This window comes from Gossypium arboreum, chromosome 3 (assembly GCF_025698485.1).
Source record: "Gossypium arboreum isolate Shixiya-1 chromosome 3, ASM2569848v2, whole genome shotgun sequence".
In the NCBI taxonomy this organism is placed as follows: Eukaryota; Viridiplantae; Streptophyta; class Magnoliopsida; order Malvales; family Malvaceae; genus Gossypium; species Gossypium arboreum.
The window spans coordinates 1,572,299-1,596,945 of NC_069072.1; the positions used below are offsets into that span (position 1 = coordinate 1,572,299).

The following is a 24,647-nucleotide window of genomic DNA, read 5'->3' on the forward strand; positions in this document are numbered from 1 at the left end:
AATAAGTTACCAAATTAAAGCAATAAATGTTGTTTTATCCAATCATTGATTGACAATACGAAAAGCATATATGCATGGTCAAGTTGCTTGTCTCAGTCTCAGAATTTTGCAGACTTTTTTCTTTTGTGGTGATTAATGTTTTCATTTATTACGTAAAACATTAAAACAAATATTTATTGTGGTTATTGGTTTTCACAAACTTCTTTCAAAACTTTATTCTCACCTAACCATATATGGAATAAAAGGTCCAATCACTATACTACCATGCCCCTCATAATCAAAGATGTGGCTAATTTATGAGTTAATTGCACTAATCATCCCTAAATTATAATCTTATTTTAATTTAGTCTATAATTTTAAGGCATTTTAATAATATTTTTAAACTATTGATATTATATCGATTTGGTTTTTTATTATTAAAATTGTTATTTAACCGTTAAATAACACTTTAAATCTTATATAACATAATTTAAAATGAAAATTTAAAAAACGAAAATCTCAAAACTAATATTATTATAATTTCCATTTTCTTTAAACTTTTCATTCAAAATTATGCCACATGAGATATGGAATCTCATTTAATGGTTAAAATAATAATTTTAGTAATGCATTTGACGTTATTGATATAACACCGATAATTTAAAGATGTAATTAAAATACTTCGAAGTTTTGAAACCAATTTAAAATAAGGGTCATAACTTGGGGATATATGATAAAATTAACTCTAATTTATCAAACATCTTCGGACTCAATCAAAATGTTTTCAAGTTTAAAGATTGATTTAAAATTTAATCATAATTCGGGGACATTCGATGCATTAATCCAAAATTGAATTGTAGATATGGTTGTACCACAAAACCATAAACGGATTGAAATGGTACAAAACTGATTTAAAAATCCAAAATATTTAAATTTGTTGTTATAGATTATAAAAGGAATATTTATGTTTCTATTATTTTCTATATTTTAGCCCTTTTAACTTTTAATTATTTTTAGTTTTTATTTTATTTTATTTTTAACTGTTGAACAAGTAATCGATTAATTTGACTACGAACTCGATATTTACAACGTTGATTATGATTAATTAATTCGACTTTAGTTAATTATTCAATTCAATACTTGTAACGATTAATTGTAATGATTCCAGTGATATCTGATACTGACCTACATTGAAGTTTCCAACCTCCTTATATCATAAAAAACAACTGTACTACTACTTTAGGAAATTAATGTAAGGGTTGTACCAATTGCAAACACATAGCAAAGAAAAAGGTTAAAATATGTTCTAAGTCTTTATACATTTTGTATAGTTAATTTTTTTTTTTTTAAGTTCTTAGGTTTAATTATTAATAATGTTAAATTTTTTGGCTAAATTCATTGGTTTAACATTTTTGAATGAAATTATTACTCATTTTATGGTCATGTAACAAAGATTTATAAAATATTTAGAACTATTAAAAATTGGACTTGCATTTTTAAATATGAAAAAATAAAGTAATTAAATTCCTTGGAAAAAAAAAGTAGGAGTATTACATTCCAAACATACGAAAAATATAGAAACTTCAAGTATATTTTAACCGATAAAAAAACTATCCTCCCACTCGAGAGCAAAGATAATGGGGTAGATGGTGAGCTTGACCTATCAAAAAATGGCAAACATTCTAATTAGATCCTTTAAACTTTAAGAAATTTCAAGTTAAATGAAAAAATTGTACTTTGGCCCTTCCCAATATTTATGATTCATCTCGTACCTCCAAAAGTAATTTTATGACTTCGTCTCTATTCCACTGGTTGCAAATTTTTCATGGAAAAATAGAAGGATAAGTTACACTCAAGGTCACTAAATTGTTAATAAGTTTACAATTTGGTCACTCAAGTTCAAAAAATTACAAAATAGTCACTAAACTACTCGAAATTTTTCATTTAAATCACTGGACTACTAAAACTACAGTTAGGGGTGAGCGTTAGATCGAATCAAGTAAAAAAAAAATTCTAGTTAATCGAGTTGACGAGTCTTATTTTATCATCCTATCTCGATTTGAATTTTTTCAAATCAAGTCGAGTAAAATAAAATTCAAGTCGAATTGAATCGAGTGAAATTGTTCAAGTTAAATTAAAATATTGTTACAGTATAATTAATTCCATGTTGGAGCACATAAATTTGAAACCGTATATATTATTAATTATCTTATTTAGGTCCCCAAAATTATTATTTTAGAGTATTTTAAAATTTTTAACTTTCTTTATATATTCTTTAGAAAAAATTTAAAAATTATTTTAAAGTTTTGAAAATTATTTTTTTATTTTTTTTATTTTTTTTTTCAGAAAGAGATCAATTTACTCGTTTTCAAAATTGACAGGGACCAAAGGGGTATTTACACCAATCTATTATTCGAATTATTTAAGTTATTCAAATTGTAAAATTCAACTCTATTCAAACTCAAAACTCGAATAACTCAATTCAATTAACTCGAAATTCTTTTTTTTTTCGAATTGAATCGAGTTTTGCTCACCCTAATTGCAAATATATGGTTTACTTTATTTGAACCACCTACACTAATCAAAAGTTCTCCCTCCCCTTCTCTTCAACAATTCAGTTTTTTCATAAAATAACTCTGAATGTCGCAAATCTATAAACCAAAATTCAAATAACTTTCTACTCATCAATAGGCATTGATCCACCATATTGATCGTCGCTTGAAGCTTGCTAACTAAACTTAAAAAAAGGAAAAAAACTTAATAGCCTATTGACTCAAATAAAAACTTTCTAATAGTTCAGTGACTTAAATGAAAATTTTCGAATAGTTCAGTAATCATTTTATAACTTTTTTAAGTTTGAGTGACTAAAATATAAATTTACTAATAGTTAGAGACATTAGGTTTAATTTACCCCAAAAATAAATGCATTGCATGAGGGGGAAAAAGGAAAATTTGTGGAATTCAATTTGGGGATTGTTTTCTAATATTGGAAAATATTCCTCTTTTTTTTTTTTTGGCACTAATTGGTAATTAATGCTAGGATATAAAGCGATGTGGTTTCTGTGGACAAGCATTTGTGGGTGGGGACGTTATCGGGTTGCGCAAGTTGCATGGGCGCCTTTAACCCTTTGCCTTTGCATCTTCACACCAGTTAGGGATACCAACCATGGTTAAATTTAGATTGATTTAATTTGGAATTTTAAACTTCCAAATAATTTCATGTTTGATTATCTCAAATTCTGAGTTATTTTAAGTTTGGGATATTTTTTTAATTTGTCATTTTTTTTTTTATCAAGTCATTTTGAATATTTTCATTTGGGTTTCACATTCGAGCTTAGATCATTTCGATTTTTTTTTTTTGAGTTTGATAATCAATATTAGAGTTTGAATCAATTTAAGTAACTTACTCAGATTATTTTCGAATTTAATTTGGCAGATTCGGATGATTAACATTTCATATTCAAATTGAGTTTGGGTAGAATTTTGAATCAAGTTTAAGTTCATTTCGGTTTGAAATATGAACCTTAAATTTTGTCTATCTTAAGTTATAAATGATTAACCCAAGATCTATTCCTATTATTTTTTAAATAACACATTATATTTTATAATTTTATATATAAATTTCTTTCACTAGCATAATTTTTTTCCTTTTATTAAATTCTAAATAGGCTTAATTATAAAATTGGCCCTCAAAGAACATCACTTTTCTCGCTTAATCATCTAAAGTAAATTTTTAAATTCGAAGTGTTGCATAAAACTATCAATTCCATCTCATTTAACGTAAAATATGTATGACATCCAACAAAAATGAGCCATGTGTCGTGTTTTTATTGATTGATATCATGTTTTGGATAAAATAAGATGAATTTTGTAGTTTAGCTAGCAATTTTGACCAATAAAAACTTTAGGCATCTAAGTGGAAAAATGGTATAGTTTGAGGGTCAAAATTGCATTTAATCCTTCCAAAACAACTTCATGTATTTTATAATATGACATAATCATAATTTTATCCCTCAAAATTTACATGTTTTAAAATCAAATTGGCCCCTTTTTTAGCTAATTTGGCAATTAATCATAGTCAATTCGTTTTTCTTTAATAAGATGTGGGCTAAAACATTAATTCTTTAATGATGTTGATCTAGTAACCCATGTAACAGTCCACGTATACTTTACGTTAATATGTTACTATTTTTATTATATGTTACATTGATAAATAATTTAAAATTAATAAATAAATAAAAACAAAAGTTCATAGAAATCCAAAAAACTTAACATAAAGTACATATGGATTATTGTATAGGCTGCCATATTTAAAATTTTAATGTTCAGTGTTTCTCTTAAAAAATCAATTCAATTATTTATGAAAGATTGATGGTAAAATTCGACTCTTTTTAAAATATCAAGGGTCAAATTTAACTAAAAAAATAATGACCAATTTGATAAAAAAAAAATAAATAAATTTGTTATTATGCCTTTTTTATATTTTCATTATAGTATAGAATATAACTTTCATACAATAAAAATTCACAAATAAATAAAAGAAAAAAATAACTAACATATTATAAACTTGAAAAAAGCCCAACATAATCGAGCTTGACTTTTAATATTAGAGCTCAAGCTCGACCCTTGTTTTAAACAAATCTAACTCTTTTGCTTAAACACACTTCCGAGCCTGATAACTTCAAACAGATAATCAAATTTAGAACAATAACCCAACCATTAAATAGATACAGTGTCAACCAAACATTTTATCCATGGGGACCCACTCCTTTTGTCACCGCCGCCCACGACCCAACCCTGCGGTGGTCCCGCCCACATTCAAACCAAATCATGCCTTCTTTTCTTTCTCTTCACCATGTTTATGACTTCTTTTTTTAATGGTTGAATAAAAAACGAGTTATTTGCATCATTGGTTGATTATGTAAGCTAAGTTACGGACCCTAGTCCCAAGGGGGGAATATATTTTTTTTTTGTAAATTTAAAAAAACAATATATTTAATATAGAAATTATGTTTGCTATACTCTTATTTAAGAGAGAACAATTTTCGATTAAAATCGAGAAAGTTGACTAACTAATTCAATTATTTTAGTCGGTTTTTTGGGTTATGAGTTCATTTTTGTTGATTATTTTAGTCAATTGTTGGTTTTTGAATTTTAAAATCGTCTGACTAAAAAAAATTTAACTTAATTTAATATTTTAATCATTTAAAATATGTTTATAAATTTTAAATAAATATAAATTAATTAAGTCCAATAAAATTGCTTAACCGACCAACCTAAAGTCAGTTCAGTTATGTCGGATCAATTAAGTCAATTTAATAAAAAAAAAACGATTGAAAAAATGAATGCCCTCCTTACCCTTACCAATCTCATGTCAACAAGTCTAAGTATAAACTTTGGCAAAACTCAACCTCATCAATCTTCATGTCATGTAAAAGCCTTATTAATTGACAACCTACCACTCTATCACCTGCACCTATGGGGCAAACCATTCATTGACTAGGATTCATGCAAAGTAAAGTCTCTCTCCATAAATATCATCTTCCAACACTAAGGACACACGAGATCAACCAAATAGCTATCACTCTGCTCAAACACTGTCTCGAAATTCTTTAGTGGCTCTTCGTACAACTTATAGTGTAAACCACCACTATTGCCTACCCCAACAGTTTGTATCACTTAATTATCATGATAGTGTTAAAAATGAACAATTAATTTTAGTAATTCCCATGCTTTAAAACATTTTAATTGAGTTTTCAAAGGTTCAATCTAATATCAACCAGGCCATTTGTCAACCTAGGCATGTCAGCCTAGGCAAAAGCATTGACATTAAGTGGCAGCTTAAATATAATGTAGAGCATGTTTAAAATATATGGATCAACATGTAAATACGAGAAAACATTGTATGAACAACTTGATATGATGTGTTAAAAAAAAAACTAACCTTTCCAAAGTTTATTGACACTATCTTTTTTTCTTTAACACGTCAAGTCTAAAGTTATTCATGCGGTAAGTAAACATGTGTATGCAATTCGATCTGCGTGATTTAAATATACTCAGCATTTGATTCAAACCAACATTTAACACTTAAATTGACGGCCATGTTCATAGAATGAATAATTGATACAATACCAATACATAAACTTGAGGACATAATTATAACATTTTAAAGTTTTGTTATATCCTACACTCGATTTGGACCCAATTAGACCCTCCATTGAGCCACCTAGGGCCCAATAAGTGGCGTAATTAGTTAGAAGCTATTACTTACCTATAAACACCCAATGATCAACATAGTAGGGGGCTCCTCTTCACACAAAACCCTAATATGTTAAGTATTCATCTTGAGTCCCTCTACTTGTCCGGCTCTCGACCCTAGAATGGGTAAGCTGGTCTTCCTTGACACCACCGCTCTCCTTCTTCTCCAATTTTATTGACACTGTATATCAACAAATTTAATGATTAATCTAGATTTTGAACGATAGTTCAAGGACCTTTGGTGGTATTAACCCTTAAATATATGATTTTGAATCAGTCAAGTAATAACAAAAGGAAAATACCATTACATTTATATTTAATTTAGAATTTGATATTATTAAACAAATATTTATAATTTTTTGGTTTAAAATTGGAATGTATTTTTGGTTTAAAATATTGCATACGTGCCGGCCCTGGAGATTTTATTGATGGGTCCCTCTAGGATTTATTTATTAAGGTTTGGTGCAAAGATATAACATTAGATGTTTTTTGAGCCAAATGTTCAGAAATTTGATATTTATTAATTAAAATTTTGAGTTTAAATTTTGTGAATAAAAAAAATAGTTTAAAAAAAGTATGTTACCGGAAACAAAATCCGGTAAGACTCGACTTCGAATTTAATTAAAGTGGTTACGGAAATTTTCTTTATACTAATAATCAAGAGAAAAAGCAAGAGAATTTTTAAGGTCATATGTTTATCGTGACAAATTTTAATGTACCTAAGTTAAGCTTCAATGTTCAATTTCGTACCCAAACAAAATCATGTGATCTGATAAATATTTGGCATGCGTACTCTAGTAAAAAGAAACATAGTAGCAAAATGGACATTGAAGTCAAGCATAGGTACTTGTATAGGACAAAGAAAATTCAGGTATTAAATCGAACATTAAATTCAAACTCAAGTATCAAATTGAACATTTAAACCAAATATAGGTACCAAATAGTGTATTAGCTCTCTAAGAAATATATATTATTATGGAAATTCGAAGGGAAATTTGAAGATATAATATTATGAAAATAAAAATAATGTACCCATACCTATTAAGTCGAGTGATAAATAATTTGATACCTTTAGAAATATATATTAATACTGAAATTCTAGAAAATACATCATTTTATTATTTGATAGTTTTTATTTGAATAAATATTTTTAATAAAAAATAGGCTATTGGAGTTTATTGAGTTAAAAGAATAATTATAAACTAAAAATATATTAAAAATAAAAAATAAAACAATAATATACAATATGGATACTATTAGTTCTGTAAAATATATAAATATTTTTAACAATATAAAATATTCAAATTAGATAAAATATATTTCATGTTTTAGTAGATAGGTAAACAATAAATTAATTTAATTGATAATATTTAGTCATCCCTGTGTTTTAGTATATCTGCTATTTTTAACATAATACCTAAAATTACCTATAACCCTCCCCAACCCATAAATAAGAGGATAATACAGTTTAGTGCACTTAAACTTACTTCCTCCTGTATTGATAACAATGCTAATGCCAATCAAGCTTAAAATTCAACACACTAAACATCACTTTTTGAAATATATTATAATTTTTTAAAAACCATTAATTTTATTTTAACAAGTAAATCCATTATTTATCTTAATTAGATGATATTATAGTTTTTAAGCAAAGTATTATTTGAATCCACTTGTCCCAAATTCATTCCATTTTTATGATTTTTAAGCAATGTTTGCTTTATTTTAAAGCATTTATTCTTATTATTAGAGTTTATTTTACTTCTACTAAATGCTCCTTTAATTTCTTAAAATTTTGAAATGGCTACTTTATGCTTTAAAAGTCTTTGGTAATATATATTTTTTGTTTAAATATAAAATTTATTTTAAAAACAAAACTTTTTTTACTAAAATTATTATATGTTTAGAACTACTCATAGCCCCTCCAACCCATAAATAGGAAAATAATACGCTTCAACAAGACTCGAACCCATGTCCTTCCACATTAGCAACAATACCTATACCAATTAAATTAATACTTGATCGATGATTCAATTATAATTTTAAAATTAGTGATAAAAAAGCTATATTTGTTTTGACAATTATAGAATTTTATCTTATCTTTTATAATAAATTTCGATATATTTTTAACCACGATTAATATTGATTAACTTGAATTTAAAAAAAAACCTATATTAACATGATGGGTTGAAATGATTTTTTCTAAATCATATAAAATTTTAAATCGAAATATTTAAACGAGCTAAGTGTTTTGATTAATTAATGATTTTATGAAAATTGTAAAATAAAATTATATATAGTTGATATTTTTAAAATAATTCAAATATTTGATTAATTGGCATAGACAAAATATTTTGAAATAAGTAAAATATCACATATTTTTATTTATTTAATTGAATAAAATATTTATTTAATTATATTAAAATTAACGATAAAAACATTTATAATTTGTCTTACAAATTATAGAATGTTATAATAGAATTATTCATGGGGTAAGTTTGGGTCCAGCCCATCTCGAAATATAAAACTTACGTTTTGCTCAAATTTATCCATATTTATAAACGGTTAACCCAAATTCGATTAGACTGTCTCATATATTTTTAATTTTTTGGTATTCATTATGTTGGTTTATTGTTGAATATTCCAAATTCATGTCTGGCCTTACTATAGTAATATATATTTTATTAAGTTTCCTTTTTAAAAGGTTTCTTAAATTTCTAAAATAAACAAAAAATTAATATATTTTTAATATTTATATTATAATATAGTATATTCAATTTTTACATAAATTAAATGAGAAAATAGTTTATTATAAACTCAAACAGATTAGATCAGGGTGGCATTGGATTTTACATATTAAAGCCTTAATTCAGTCATATTTTAAATAAGTTTAACTTTTACCCAAACTCATTTTTTCGAACTTAATATTTTTGCCTAAATCCTGAGAAATTTCGGATGGCAAGTTTAATAAATAAGGACTAAAGCTAAAATTTAAGCATAGTATAGGGACTAAAACAAAATCTGACCTAATTTTAAGTGGTTGGTTCCTCCAGCCAATCAAGTCCTTCCACGTAAGTAACCTTAGGTTTTTCCCTTTACTAGCTGTACTCTTATTTCTCTTTCTCTCACAGTACCCAATGCATTACGCACACGTCAAAACTTCTCGGGCTCTCTGGATCTGTGGCCAGCCTTTTCTAGGAAGTTTTCCATTTTAGTCCTATTATTTTTTACTTTTTACATACATGCCCCTAACCCCGTCATCTTTGTGTATAAGCTACCATAATTGCATTTTGGTTTGTTTTCTAAGCTAAACATGGCTTTTAATTTAGTTTGTTTCTGAAATTTCTATATTCTATAAGTAAGATTATCTGAGTAATATGTGTTTTATAATTTAAAAATCAAAGATGAGTCTAAGTCAAGGTATTTAGATTATTTTTAAAATATAAATAAAAAATTTGCAAATAAAACTCATTTTATTAAAATAAATCTAAAAGGTCCAATATTTAATAATTACAAATATTTAAAGTAGTGTTCGAAAAAATGAACGACTATGCTCCTGCTTGCACTCCCTTGTATCGTCTTTGTTGGCACAACAAATCTGACAACCTTATTAGGAAGGATCTAAATGCTCAACATTGTAAAGTCAACGAATTTGCTACTAAGCATATCAGAAAGGTCTATAGGCACTACTCAAGTACGACTCTCATCTCGATCATCTATATTTCCAACCTCTTGTTGCCTTTAGCTACCTTGTTTTCTAGAGCTTATTGGATTATCTGCATGTTCCAACATCGAGCCATATCTCGTTGCACAAGCTTCAACAACCCTAAATCATAAATTTGTCTTTGTAATATATTTAGCCCAGACTTGTTCATGGGATAGGTTACTCCTTAAGTTTAAAGGCCTGTTCAAATTTTGTAGGGTTTCGACAAAAATAATAGGCTCAAAAACGGGTTTGTGCAAAAAACTGCTCATTTAAAAAATAAGTTAGGTTGGGCTTGAACATTTAAGGCCTCGAGCTAGACTCGACTTGTTTTGTAGTTATTTATACATATTATATAATTTATAACAAATAAAAACTATATTTATAGTAATATATAATACTATAATGTAAATATTAAAATATATTAAAAATAAATAATATAAATATATTTAAAAACACAAGTAGACTTGAATAGGTTAGGGTTAGTCATTTACAAATATGTATAGATATTGTTGTGTCTGGCCGAGTTTAGACAAACATAAAGTATATTAATTTCATGTTTAAACTTAACTCGACCCATATAAAGTATTGTCTCCAAACCCAATCCATCGTGAACAAATAATTTGTCAAACATATTATTTTTTATTAAAAAAATAAAACCCCAATATTATTGAGAACTCATTCAAAGCTTTTGAATTTTCACTCACATATGTTAATTATTCAATTAAGTCTGAACTTTCTTGCTGCTATTATTATTTTTTTTTTCTCCTATGATTTTTGAATGGATATAAAATATACCAACTCAAATTTGATGGCAATATAAATTGGATTAATTTATGAAATAGACCCACATAGCCCATATATATTAAATTAACTATATGATGAATGCAATATAAATTAGGTTATATCCTTATGTCATCCAATATAAAGGGAAAAAATATTGCAGCTGAATGGATCATAAATACTAGACATTATCGTTTTTTATAAATTTGGCAAAATAAAATGTTTTTCCTAACCACCAAATTAAAACATTTGTTATATATATTATAGGGTTAATATCTTATTTGGCATATAAGTTTATTTTTAATGTTTAATTTGATACTTAAGGTTTTTTTTGTCCTAATTTAGTACCTATGTTTGGCTTCAATGTTCAATTTTGGCACCTGAAGTTTTTTTTTTGTTCCAATTAAGTACATATATATTTTTTATTAGAGCACACATGTCGAATATTTATTAGGTTGTATGATGACGTTTGGTCTGGGTATCAAATTGAACATTGAAGCTAAACTTAAATACTATATTGGGGAAAAAAAAAACTTATGTATCAAATTAAATATTAAAGTCAAACTCATATAACAATTGGTATATTAACTTATATTTAAATTTATTATTATTATAATTGATATTTTCTTCATAATTTTGGGGACCAATTGTCAGAGTATTGGGTTTATTTTGTAAAACTTTATATTATTGAAGAGAAAATAACCTTAACTAAGGGTTAGGTGATATAACAATAGACTCACTTACCTTAATCACTAGTCAAGGGTTTGATCCTTAATTTGAGTATAGAGTGGCTTTAAAATTCGTGCCTAGCTTCAACTCTTTAATAGGCCAATAAAATGCGAAAGATTAGTTGCTTGACTAAAGAAAAGTATAAAAATTTGATTTTAAAAATATCCCCAAATGAAGAAAAAAATAAATGGTCAACTAATTGAAAACAACGAGATAAATTTTTACCCCTGAATTAATACCTAAATTTTTATCAATTAAATATAAATACTTATTGTATAAACTATTTGGATTCAATATGTTTAAAAAAAGTATCATTAAAATTTAAGAGTGTTAATTTTTAACATGTTAGATTCAAGTGTTTATGAGATAAGTATAGACAATTAAACTGTTTAAAATTTGAACAATGTGTTTTAAATATGCTTCATGATAGTATTTAACACTCAAAACTTATGGCTAAATTGACAAGAAAGGCTTAATTGATATAATATTGATACTTTAGGGATTGATTTAAGATCACAACCATAGTTTAAGGATGTCTAATACAATTAACCCAATTTTTATATGTATAGATGAAAATCAAAATAAACTTTCATTATATTTTAAGAAAAATCATCTTAATAAACAATATTTTATTTTAAGGAAAAAAACATTAAGTTAGACTAAACACTATTTCAAAAGATTAAATCAGTACAACTTATGAAGATAATAATGCAATAATAGGAAAATAAAAGGGGCAGAAGCATAAATAAAGAAAAAGTGGAGCACCATGGAGTTCTAAACTAAACATTAGTTAGAAGAAAAAGACATTGTACATTGATATGGGCACCTGCTGGCTGCTGGTGTGTCTTTAACATTTAAAAATAATAAAAAATTGTAGTAGTTAAATAAAATAAAATAAAATAAAGACCAGAGAATAGAAATATAGAATATGGGGGTTATATTATCTCATATATGGTGGACATTACAGCAGCAGCTAAAAAAAAAAACACCAGAGAGAGAGAGAGAGAGAGAGAGAGAGAGAGAGAGCTTGCTTTCATGGTGGAAAGTGTGAAAGTGATAACAAAAAAGGGAGGGGGGGTTAAAAGAGAGAGATAGATAGTGATAAAAATGGAGGTTTAAGGGAAAAGGGAAGGTTTTTTTTTTTTATCTCATTTAGGTCCACCAACTGGTAGTTTTAAAGATAGAAACTCATTAACCAAAGAAGAAGAAGAAGAATAATTTGAAAGAAGCAAAAAAGAGAGTTAAAAAAGGTGTTCATTATTTCAAGTCAAGTGTCTATATATATGTATGTATGCATGTATGTATTGATAGATAAAAGGGAGGTATTGGGTTCTAATTTATGTGTGAATCTATTACGTAGAGAATATACATATGATTAGTACAAAAAAGAAAGGAGCAAAAAAAAAAGTGATGTAAATTCATTCATTTCTCTTTTTTTTTTTCCTTTCTCTATATACCCTTTTGAGCTTGAATTATTATTATTAGTATTATTATTATCATTACATTTTATTTGAAGCAACAAGGTACAAACTTGAAACAATTTGTTATTATTATTGTGTTTTTCAAGGTATCTGCAAAAAAATTGATGAAAAAAGTGAAGTTTTTGAGGAAGATTGTTGTTCTGGGTTAATTGGGATCACCAAGTGTTTGATTTTTGTCTTTGAAGAATTCATGTTCCCCCACAACTCCCACAAATGTTGCTGGTTCCAAGGTACTTTTTTTTATTCCATATGTGTCGCATATATAAAATTTGGGTTTGTCTTGTTTCCTTTGTTTCTTGTTTATTTGATCATGTTTCCCTTTGTTTTCGATGTTTTATGGGACGGTCTCAAGTTCTGTTTGGTTCATGCATAGAGAATTTAGCTTGAAATTGTTTTTAATGGAAGTCATTTTAATTGCTTGTTTCTCTTTTTGCAGTTCATAGGGGTTAACTATGTAATCTGAGCTGAAATTATGGCTACTTATTACACTGGTTCTGATAATCAAAAGGACACCATTCCGATGATCTATATGAGAGAATCCTTGCCTGGTTCGTATGCAGAGTCGCCGGTTTTGCAGGGTAATACGATGATGTATATGAATTCCGGGTCGTACTCGGATGCATTTGCTGGGAATTCTCAACAGCAAAACAGTTGTATTGGGATGCAGGGTGTGGAAGCATCGGATTCGACTTCGCAACAACACGGAATTATGTCGAATCTCGGTGGATCACATGTTGTGGAACATGATTTTGGTGCTTGGAGGGATGCCAGTAGCATCCTTCACAATGGTCAAAACTTGCAGGGTCCTCAAGGATTGTCCTTAAGACTTGGCACTCAAATTCCCTTTGGTATTCAAATGGCTTCTATCCCATTTCGGAATCCCGATTCGGATTTGGCCTCGTTCTTGAGTCATAATCCGTCGCTTACTGGAGGCAGGAATAGCTCTTCAAGAGATGAACAACCGAGGAACGCAGGATATCTGCCACATGGTTTTTCTGGTGCTAACCAAGGCACGAATAAAGGGGACTTATACGCGTGTGGAATGTCGAGTATGTCGAGAGCTATTCCTAATTCTAAATATCTCAAGGCAGCACAACAATTGCTTGATGAAGTTGTTAATGTTCCAAAGGCTTTAAAGCAAGCGGAAGGGGAGAAAAACCCGATGAAGAGTTGCAAAGAGGACGATGAGGGCTCGAAGAATGTGCCTTCGAACCAGCAAGAATCATCGAATAACATTCAAAAGGAGCTTTCACATGCTGAAAGACAAGAACTACAAAGCAAGTTAACCAAGTTATTGTCCATGTTGGATGAGGTAAGAATCAGATCACTTGCTCGTAGGTTTTGCCTGTCTCTTGCCGAGTTAAACACGGTTCTTTCGTGTTTGTCTTGCATTTAAACTGCAATGGTGTAAGAATCCGATGCTTAATACTTGTTGCTGCAGGTTGATAGAAGGTATAAACAATATTATCATCAGATGCAGATCGTAGTGTCATCGTTTGATGCGATAGCAGGGTGTGGAGCCGCTAAGCCTTACACTGCAGTTGCACTACAGACTATATCCCGTCATTTTCGATGCTTGAAAGATACAATTAACGGTCAAATTCAGGCAACACGTAAAAGTCTTGGGGAGCAGGATACTTTAGAAGACGGTAAAGGAGTACGGATTACTCGTCTGCGTTACGTGGAGCAACAGCTAAGGCAACAAAAAGCTCTGCAGCAACTTGGTATGATGCCACAACATGCATGGAGGCCTCAAAGAGGGCTGCCGGAAAGCTCCGTTTCAATACTTCGTGCTTGGCTGTTCGAGCATTTTCTTCATCCGTATGGTTTTAAAATAATACCCCGTCCTGCATTGATGATCCCTATGCCCTTTTGTAACTCGATTGTACTTATTTGCTTCTTTTATTGTCCTCCAGCTACCCGAAAGATTCTGAGAAGATCATGCTAGCAAGACAAACAGGCTTGACCCGAAGTCAGGTAATCATAAACTAATCATCTTTACTACCATATGACCAAAAAAAAAAAAGAAAAAAAACTTGAAGTCAGGGTGTTATTAAGGTTGTAAAGGCCAAAAAACACCGGATATTTTGTCGAAAAGGCTCTAATGTGCCTGCTTCTCTTTAGACCATAACCTTGAATCGTAGCATCATTTCTATATGTTTTGTTAATGTTGCCTTGATGACATGTTTGCACCTGCTCAGGTTTCGAATTGGTTTATAAACGCGAGAGTACGTCTTTGGAAGCCGATGGTTGAGGAGATGTACAAGGAAGAATTTGCAGATTTGGAAATGGACTCTCATTCTTCATCTGAAAATGCAGTCAAAGCAAGGAAAGGCGATACGAGGACCTCTGAGGACATAGGTGGAGATCAGCAACAAAGTGGGAGTTCATCGGCCACGGAGAGATGTAGCACTGGACAGTTGGTGGATTCCAAATCCAACCATGTCCCTGATGTAGATATTGCAGGAACAATAACCGGTACCGTTTTGCAAAATGTCTCGCACAGAGAAGCTGAAACCGAGCATGGGTTACTAAGGCTAAGCAAGGTGCAGAGGCCTAATGTGGATAACGCCAATCTCTTCCTCGATGGAATTACTCATTCTGATGGCGTTGGTGATCGGTTTATGAAAGCCACTACCACTTCATACCATGTGTCGGAATTAGGGAGGTTCGGGAATGCAAGTGGTGTCTCACTCACTTTAGGATTGCAGCATTGTGAGGATGGTAGTATACCTATGTCAGGTGTGGGCCATCAAAACTTTGTTGCAATGACACGAGACAATGACATATACAATCCAGCAGCATCTTCCATAGGACCTGAAACAACAGATAGCGAATACGTAACTCCTGGTAACCGGCAGCACAGGTTCAATTCCTCACATTTGTTACATGATTTTGTAGCGTGAAATGTGCATGATGACTGCAGATTTACATCATTGATCTTCATTATTATGGAAACAAGAAACCGCAGAGCTCAAGCTTGATTCTCGATTCCTCCGAACATTCATCTTGTTTAGCCAAGGTATTAAAAAAGATTAGTCCTCATGAACATGAACAAATATAAACACGGTTGTCATATAGAAAAACAAAAATTCAATTGGAAGGTCACTATATTTGTAAAGAAACATAATGTATAATTAGTTCCAGTTTGAAATAAATGTAGGAATTGGCTTGTTCTAATCCAGGTAAACTCAACAACGTACTCAACATAGACTGTATGTATGTATGTATGTATGTATGTATGCATGTGTGTGTGTGTGTGTGATATATGTATGCATAATATTGTTATGAAAAGTGAATGACAATTCTAATATGGTTATGAAAAGTGAATGACAATTCTTAGGTCCTCTATTTGTGATTGCCTTCACTTGTGATTGAAACTGTGACTGTTGAGGCTTTATTAAAAGATTCAATCCAAAGGATGATCAAATTGAAAAGATGTAAAATAAAGCCAGGTACTAACTTTTTGTGATGGTTGCATCCTCTTGAAAATGACTTTAACAAAGTTTCAATTTAGTCCCTCTATTATTAAATGGATAAATTTAGTCCCTATATTATTAAAAGAATTAAATAAGGTCTAATTGACATAGAGTTAACATTTATTGTTTAAAAAATAGTTTTTTATTTATTTAAATTTTATGGTTTTGTGAATGAATTTTGTTATGAAATTAAATTGCAATAGAAAATAATAATTAAATAATAATTTTCAAGACTTTTTATATACAGTAAATGTTAACTTTATTACAATTTGAACTTATTTGATTCTTTAAAAGTATAAGGATTAAATTGATTCATTTGATAATAAAAAAATTCATTTGGTCTAGTACCTATAGTACAAAGACTTCTCAAGTACTTTAACCGTTGTATATATGCATGTGTGTGTCGAGGATCAAACCCTGCATCGAACCCTCAACATTTTTAGTATTATCTTTAGGTGGGGGTTACATCTTTTGACTCTACCCTGAGCTTAGGTGTTTAAAGAATTTGTGGATTCACAAAGCCTTAGCACCTATTCGAGTGTTTGAGAAGTTCAACAATGCATAATGTTTGTGGTGGGACTTGAATGGTTCAGCTTTTCAGGCACTCGATAAGATATTTCAACTATGTTAACTTTATATCTTTTGGATTTTTAGTAAAGTTGAGAGACAAAATTTTTATTAGGGGCAATGTAAATGTGTTGAAGATCTAACTTAGGGCTCGATTCTAAAAAAGTAATGTCTTTTTATTGATGGAAGTCCGATTTCATTAAGAAAAGTCTGTATAGTGTTATCCATTAAGAGTTAGACATTAAGGTTATTTGAATTGGATCGGACTGACCAATCGGGGTATTAATATGAAGAGGAGCTTTGAACCGGCTGAATTGGGAATTAATGCGAACCATTGAATAGTGTAAAAATTGAATAGGACAATTAAATTGGATTTTTAATATATATTTTTAATTTTTTTATGAAACTTTTAATGATTTATTTAACTAAATTGGATAGATCGACTGGATCGATGACCTGACTGAACTGACTCAGTTTTGAAAAACTTTACATGGAATATATTTAAAATACCTAAATCAAATTGTAAGACTAAATTAAAATAAATAAATAAATAAATAAAATGAAATAAACCTCTTAAATTTATTGACTTATGTTTTTAACTCCTCAAATTTAACACTAATTTACAAATTAATCTACTTGTTTTAAATATACTTCAGATATGAACTCTTAAATTGATTATTAGGTTAATGAAATGACATTTATTGATATATTCATATTAATTATCTAATGACTTAATTAAAATGTTTTAAAATTTAAAATAAAATTAAAATCTAATATGATAATGTAGAGATGCTTGGTGAAATTAACAATTTTCTTGGTCAGAATTTTTTTCAAAGCCTTACTTCAGCAAAATTAAAGCAATAAAAATTAGGTCAAATTCTATCATTATACCATGTATTATTTATAAAATGTATATTAGTTTAGTCAATTCGAGTCATTTTAGTTTTTAATTCTGAGCCCAAATAGTAATAGTTGAATATTTTATGTCAAATTCTATAATAATTTTCGTAATTATGTAAAAATTATGAATTTAATTTCTATTTTGATTTGATCATTCTTAATCATTATCAAATTTAAGTATGATTCAAATGATAATCATTTGATTAATTGAAATAATTTGATATTTTAAAGGGTAAACTACACTAATAGTCAATTAGTTATTAGTAAATTTCTTTTTGGTCACTCAATTATGAAAAATTATAAAATGATCGTCCAACTATTCAATTTTATCTTTTTATCGTAAACTAGCTAATGGTATCAACTTTTAAAATTGGCATAATAATAACTTTAACCCTTAATATTTATAAATTATGTCAATTTCATCTTGATTCTAAAAAAGTCAATCTTCAACATTTATATTTGGTCTTTTTTTTTTACAGTTTTACCTTAGTTTAAAATTTAAAAAGTAAAGGGATTAAAAGACCAAATCAAAATATATAAACTAAATCTGCAACTTAAATATAGTATAGGGACTAAAACATAAATTTAACTAAGAATTAGGACTTTCTAATTTAGAGTCTTCGTTCTTCAACGACTGCGAACGTCCTAATATTTTTTTCTTATCATTGAAAGTTCTAATAATTGAAGGCTTAAAACCCTAAAGATGATAACCTAATCACTCTGATTTTGAAATTACAGCTAAATTGAACACCGCCGATATCAGAAGATCAGCCACTTTAAAAATCTCTTCCTTTTCCCCTAGAAAGAGAAAAAAATTCTTTTTTTTTTTCCGATTTTTTTTTTTATATATTTGGTTCTCATTTAGCCGCCCTTTTCAAAGCTCTAATCATGGCTTTAATCGTTGTTTCACGTCTCGTGTTCGATTCCTTACAAACCCCACGAAAACCCCTCTCTTTTTCTTTATAAAAAGGGGGAAAAAGTTTCGACTTTTATTTTTACTCTTTTTTTTTTTTTTTGGTTTTCTGGTTCATCTTGTTCTTCGTATTGTTGCTCTCTGGCTTGGCTTGACCCTCGAAATGGCTTCTCAAGAACAGTTATCCGCCATTAAGGTACGGAATAAATGTCCCCTGAGAGCACAATTGGGTATTTATTTTAACTATGGTTTTAACCTTTTATTTTTTCTTTTGAATGGTAGAGGGCGAAGGTGCTTATGGTAGGGGCAGGAGGGATTGGCTGTGAGCTTCTCAAGACTCTTGCTCTCTCTGGGTTTCAAGATATTCATATTGTAAGTTAATTACTTTTTAAAAAATAATTCTTAAAATTGTTTTTTTTTATTTAATATTTTTGGTTTTAAAGTCTGTCTAACTGGAGTTACCTTTAGGGTCTCAACAGTCTAATTTTGTTTTTATTTTAGAATTAGAAGATTATTAACGTTTGGTATGGTAGAAATAAGTTTTAGAAGAATTGTGTCTCAAGTTTTATTCACCTTTGTTTATGGTGCTTATAGAAACCACACTATGTCTAGAATGTGCCAATAATTAGTGAGACAATCATCATATAATGTTGTCAGGTGATATTCTTGCTGCCTCTGCGGGTGATGATGCTAGTGATTTCATTTATTGGAGATTATGGATGTATGTTTTAGGAAGAATTGTAAAATCTGTTTGATATATAATGGATTCTGGTAGTTTTTATGCCATTTATTTGTAATGGTGATAACGGAACTCAAGGTGGAATTTATGGTGCTTTGGTGCATACTATAGGACATTGAACATTGTAGCAGGGTAGTGGCCATTGTGGAGCTGGTGGTAAGTGTTGATACTGAAATGGCAGGAGATACAAAAAATTTAAAATGGCTTGGTAAATGTTGTTGGCGGTAGTATGGTATTGCGCCTTAGGTTGACTTGATTGGTAGTATTGTTACTTTTTATTTTTATTTTTATAGTGGTGTAATTATTTAGGGTTATCTAGGAATGGAGTCGGTTACGATAATATAGAAGCTAGATGGACAGTCTAAGATGGTGGCTGGGGCTGATATCAGTTATTGATGTGTTAAGTTTTAGTTATCTTTGAAAGGGAGCTATCCATTATATAGGTGGTGGTGCTAAGGGTTCCAGGTGGTGGTTGTCTTTTTATTAAAAAAATGTTATTCAGTATGTGTCGTGAGGTCAAGTTGATGATGATCATTTGAATGGATGTTTTGTTTTTCTTTTTGTTGTTGTGCTACTAATTTACAGGATTTAGTAACTGGTATAATTATTTTGGAAATTATTTATTAATGCTATTATATTTATCTGCTTGTAGATTGACATGGATACTATAGAAGTCAGCAACCTGAATAGACAATTTTTGTTCCGACAATCCCATGTTGGTCAGTCTAAGGCCAAGGCAAGTACATTTTCAGGCATTTTTCCTTGTCTTCTTTAATTGACAGTTATAAGTTAATGCTATGTATTTCATCAATAATTTTATCAGGTTGCTAGAGATGCAGTCTTAAGGTTCAGGCCCAACATAAGCATTACACCATACCATGCTAATGTTAAGGAGTCTCGCTTCAATGTTGATTTCTTTAAAGAGTTTGATGTTGTGTTGAATGGGTTGGATAACTTAGATGCAAGGCGCCATGTAAATCGTCTTTGTTTGGCGGCTGATATCCCATTGGTTGAAAGTGGGACAACAGGGTTCTTGGGACAGGTAATTTAGGCTTTTACTTGTCTTTTAGCTCAATATTTACTGGTTCTTTATCTTCTAGCTAGGTTGCGTGTCTGGATTGCTCATTCTCATGTTTCATCTAACTTTTATTAGTTCGTGTATGTATAAGTATACTCAATTGTTTTGTTCTTACATGCTGTATAACCAATAATCTGAAATTCTGCTATTTTATGCAAATAATTACTTATTTAAGGAACTCACCTCTGGAACAGGTGACCTGTTCTATCCTATTTAAGTAGCATCTTAAGTTGACGGAGCTTGTTTCTCTTGGTAAGTGCTATTGAAGGCTTCATGAATTTTTTTATCAAATGGGTTCTATATTAATATTAACAATGAAGAGATGTATCTCTGAAATATGTTTAAAAAGCTTATCGTTTTAAGCAATTTAATTTAGAAAAAAAATGAAGTGTTCCCCAGTTCAAGATGTGCATGTATTTGCTTTTTTTTCTTCTCTATACATGTTTATTAACTGAATCATATAGTCGCCTTAAGTTCTAAAGTTGAGTTTTATAAGAAGTCTTGCCTATTTTTGACTGTTAAATTTTTTGGTTATTTGACTTCCCAGAACTTGAACTTTTGTGTTTTCTTTTCTTATCAACTCCTCTTAATGTCTCACATACTACAAACTTATTGTCTGGTGCTACCCCTTTTGCTTGGCTTTAACGATACTTTTATGTTATTCATTTGGTTGAATGTTTTATTATGACGATATTGTATGATTATAACTATCCTGAGTGCAGGTTACTGTACATTTGAAAGGAAAAACTGAGTGCTACGAGTGTCAGCCAAAACCTGCCCCAAAGACTTATCCTGTTTGTACAATTACAAGCACTCCATCAAAGGTAATCATTCATTTGAGGCATTTTCTTTTGGGTGGGAGTAGCGTAGGAGTCATTTGCTTTTATTGGCTTTGAGCAACCAGCAGTCACTATACTAAAATTATGATGCTTAAGGGCTAGTTTACCATTGAGGTTGAGAAGTGCTGTGAAAAAGAGCTTTCAAAAAGTGCTTTTGAAAAATTTGATATTGTTTACCATTGCTGTCAAAAAGTGCTTTTGAGAAGATAAAATAACTATTTTAGACATGATGTTGTGAAGTAGAAGGTTTAATGAGGGGATAAAAAGTTAACTTCATTGACAAGCACTTTTCCAAAAGCCAAAAGCTAAAATTTTTGGCTTTGGTTAAATTCCAGTTTAAAATCAAGGTTTGGTTTGAAAGGCTACTTGTTTACCAAAATTTTTTGGTTTGAAATCAAGGTTTGGGTTGAAAAGTGATATTCAACCTCAATGGTAAACAAAGCCTAAGTACAGTTGTTTTTGCCAAGAAATTGCTATGCCACAAGTTCTAATCATATTGTTTGAATTGTAGTTTGTTCATTGTATTGTATGGGCAAAGGACCTGCTTTTTGCAAAGTTGTTTGGGGACAAGAATCAGGAAAATGATTTGAATGTGCGCTCTAGTGATACTGCAAACTCGTCTGAACATTCAGAAGATGTATTTGAATGTAGAAAAGATGAAGATATCGAACGATATGGAAGAAGAATATATGATCATGTATTTGGTCATAACATAGAAGTTGCTCTATCTAATGAAGAAACGTGGAAAAACCGTAACAAACCACGGCCTATATATAGTAAAGATGTCCTGCCTGAGGAACAAACTAAAGAGAATGGGAACGAGGAAAAGGGTTGTGCAGCTGATGATGTCTCTGCCATGGTGTCTCTGAGCTTGAAGAATCCTCAGGATATATGGAGCCTTGTAGAAAATTCAAGAGTTTTCCTCGAGGCTTTGAGATTATTTTTCTTGAAGAGAGAAAAGGTCCATGTTAATCTTTTTCTTTTGAAAAACTGATAGATTATCTCGCTCCTACCAAGTTAGACTAATATAATGATCACTTTACAGGATATAGGAAACCTTACTTTCGATAAAGATGATCAGTTGGCTGTGGAATTTGTGACTGCTGCTGCAAATATCCGGGCTTCTTCTTTTGGGATTCCTTTACATAGTCTTTTTGAAGCTAAAGGAATTGCTGGTAATATTGTGCATGCTGTTGCTACAACAAATGCTATCATAGCTGGATTGATCGTGATTGAAGCAATTAAGGTTCTACAAAAGGATAACAACAATTACAGGTTTAGTTCAGTTCTCTTTTTATTGTTTCTCTATTAAAATTGTTTTCTTTTGATTATTTGGAGGTTTTTTCAAATACAAAGTAATTATATAGTTCAGTTTAGGTACCGAGCATATGTTATTGTTTCATTTTAGTACATTGGTTCTAAACTCCAATCTGTTTTGGATGCCTATGCAGGATGACATATTGTCTAGAACATCCTTCAAGAAAGTTGCTTCTAATGCCTGTAGAACCCTATGAACCAAACAGATCTTGCTATGTTTGTTCAGAGGTATATCTAAAATGGTGGTCTGATCGGAATTTCTTTTGTGAATGTTTCAAATGATACTCGCTTACGTTTAATATCTTGAAAACAGACACCACTATCGCTTGAGGTTAATACTCAACGTTGTAAGTTGCGGGATTTTGTTGAAAAGATTATTAAAGCCAAACTTGGCATGAACTTTCCTCTAATTATGCAAGGGGCAAGCATTCTTTATGAAGTTGGTGAAGATCTTGAAGAGGATATGGTAGTGATTTATGCTGCAAACCTTGAGAAAGTAAAATTCTTCATCTTTGTATTTGAACCAAATTCTTTTTTTACTTGGCACAAAAAGTGGTATGATAATTGCGGTTTATTCTTTTCACAGGCATTATCTGAGCTTCCTTCTCCAGTTGCTAGCGGGAGTGTTCTTACCGTAGAGGATCTGCAACAGGAGTTCTCATGCAGTATCAATATCAAGCATAGGTTTGTATTTTACCTTGATAACCATAATACTAAGTTTGTTAGAACCATTTTCTATCATGTTTTGGAAGGTTCCTAAAATACGTGGTGAATGTTGAAATGGCTTCATCAAATAATTATCTTTTTTGCCTATCTTCTTTCTCTAGTGAACTAGTGGAAGTAGTTCTTACATCTTTTGTTCCTGCATTTGTATCGTACTCCCTGCCTCCCTGGTTAAAGTATAAAAAATATGTCCATATTTTTGTGCTAAAATAAATTCCATTTTGTGATTACAAGACGGCAAATAAGATTTGTTACTTTGTGTTTTTATCTGGATTGTGGACATTAGTTATATGACTAGTGATCTTATTGTTAATTATGACGAGTAAAGGGCTGATCGCAAAGCTTGATATGGACTTTTCTTTTCCCTTTATTTTTCTTCGAACTATACCTCTAATTTGCTTTTGTACAAGTATTGTCCATAGAAGATGCATCAATAAATGTATTTTTTATGCTCGCAGGGAAGAATTTGACGAAGAGAAGGAACCTGATGGAATGCTTCTCTCCGGATGGGTAGAAGCTCCTGTTGATAAGGACAATAATAAGCCTATTGGAAATGACGAAAGTACATCCAATGCTTTGCCATCAATGGAGACTCTGGAGGGTGAGAAGGATGATGAAATTCAGGAAACTTCGGAAGTGGTTGAAGCTTTTTCAGGGAAGAAAAGAAAATTGTCTGAGGTTTCTGAAGTCACAGCTCCAGATCCTTCAGGCCCTTCTAGTATAAATCAAAATAAACCCGAAAAGCTTGATATTGATGATGAGGACGATGAACTCATTATATCTGATGATTGGGAATCATTCACCAAGAAGAAAAAGTTGTAACATGTTTTACATCTTTTAGGGACATATCATCTCACCTCTGATTTGATAATTGTTAAGAAGACTAAATCGTGATTCTTTTGGAGGCCGTGTTAGGACAGTATAGTTTTTTGCTCGATTAGATGTTACTAACTGTTATGTCTATTCCGTTTTTATGGTTTACTATTGTGACAAAAATGCCTAGTCATCTAGGTATTATCTTTTAACCAAGGACTTGTAACTGCAAGTATTCAGATTTTAAAATCAATGTGAAATGAAAATTATCAATGGAACTGCTTCCTCTTGATTATTTGAAACTATGCTCACAGAAACCATGAACTAAGCTCCTTTTCTACAGCTTTCC

At 30.2% G+C, this 24,647-nt stretch overlaps 2 protein-coding genes across 3 annotated transcripts; both read left to right on the top strand.

The window, feature by feature from the left end:
- The first annotated feature begins 12,260 nt into the window (after window positions 1–12,260).
- LOC108476241 (BEL1-like homeodomain protein 7) lies at window positions 12,261–16,110 on the top strand. 2 transcript variants are annotated; one of them, XM_053025375.1, is made up of 7 exons: window positions 12,261–12,699; window positions 13,017–13,160; window positions 13,367–14,242; window positions 14,372–14,751; window positions 14,847–14,907; window positions 15,132–15,780; window positions 15,857–16,110. In XM_053025375.1, exons 3-7 carry the CDS (start codon window positions 13,403–13,405, stop codon window positions 15,868–15,870), a joined length of 1,944 nt encoding a protein of 647 aa, XP_052881335.1. In that variant the 5' UTR covers window positions 12,261–12,699; window positions 13,017–13,160; window positions 13,367–13,402; the 3' UTR covers window positions 15,871–16,110. The 2 variants fall into 2 exon arrangements, with proteins under 2 accessions (XP_052881335.1, XP_017633880.1); XM_017778391.2 differs by having other exon boundaries at window positions 15,132–16,110.
- A 2,378-nt stretch (window positions 16,111–18,488) lies between these two features.
- LOC108476333 (SUMO-activating enzyme subunit 2-like) lies at window positions 18,489–24,576 on the top strand. The gene is made up of 11 exons (XM_017778516.2): window positions 18,489–18,985; window positions 19,072–19,161; window positions 20,181–20,264; window positions 20,352–20,570; window positions 21,329–21,430; window positions 21,957–22,406; window positions 22,491–22,720; window positions 22,897–22,990; window positions 23,076–23,258; window positions 23,349–23,446; window positions 23,944–24,576. The coding sequence occupies exons 1-11, from the start codon at window positions 18,953–18,955 to the stop codon at window positions 24,305–24,307; spliced, it is 1,947 nt and encodes a 648-aa protein (XP_017634005.1). The 5' UTR covers window positions 18,489–18,952; the 3' UTR covers window positions 24,308–24,576.
- The last annotated feature ends 71 nt before the right edge of the window (window positions 24,577–24,647 follow it).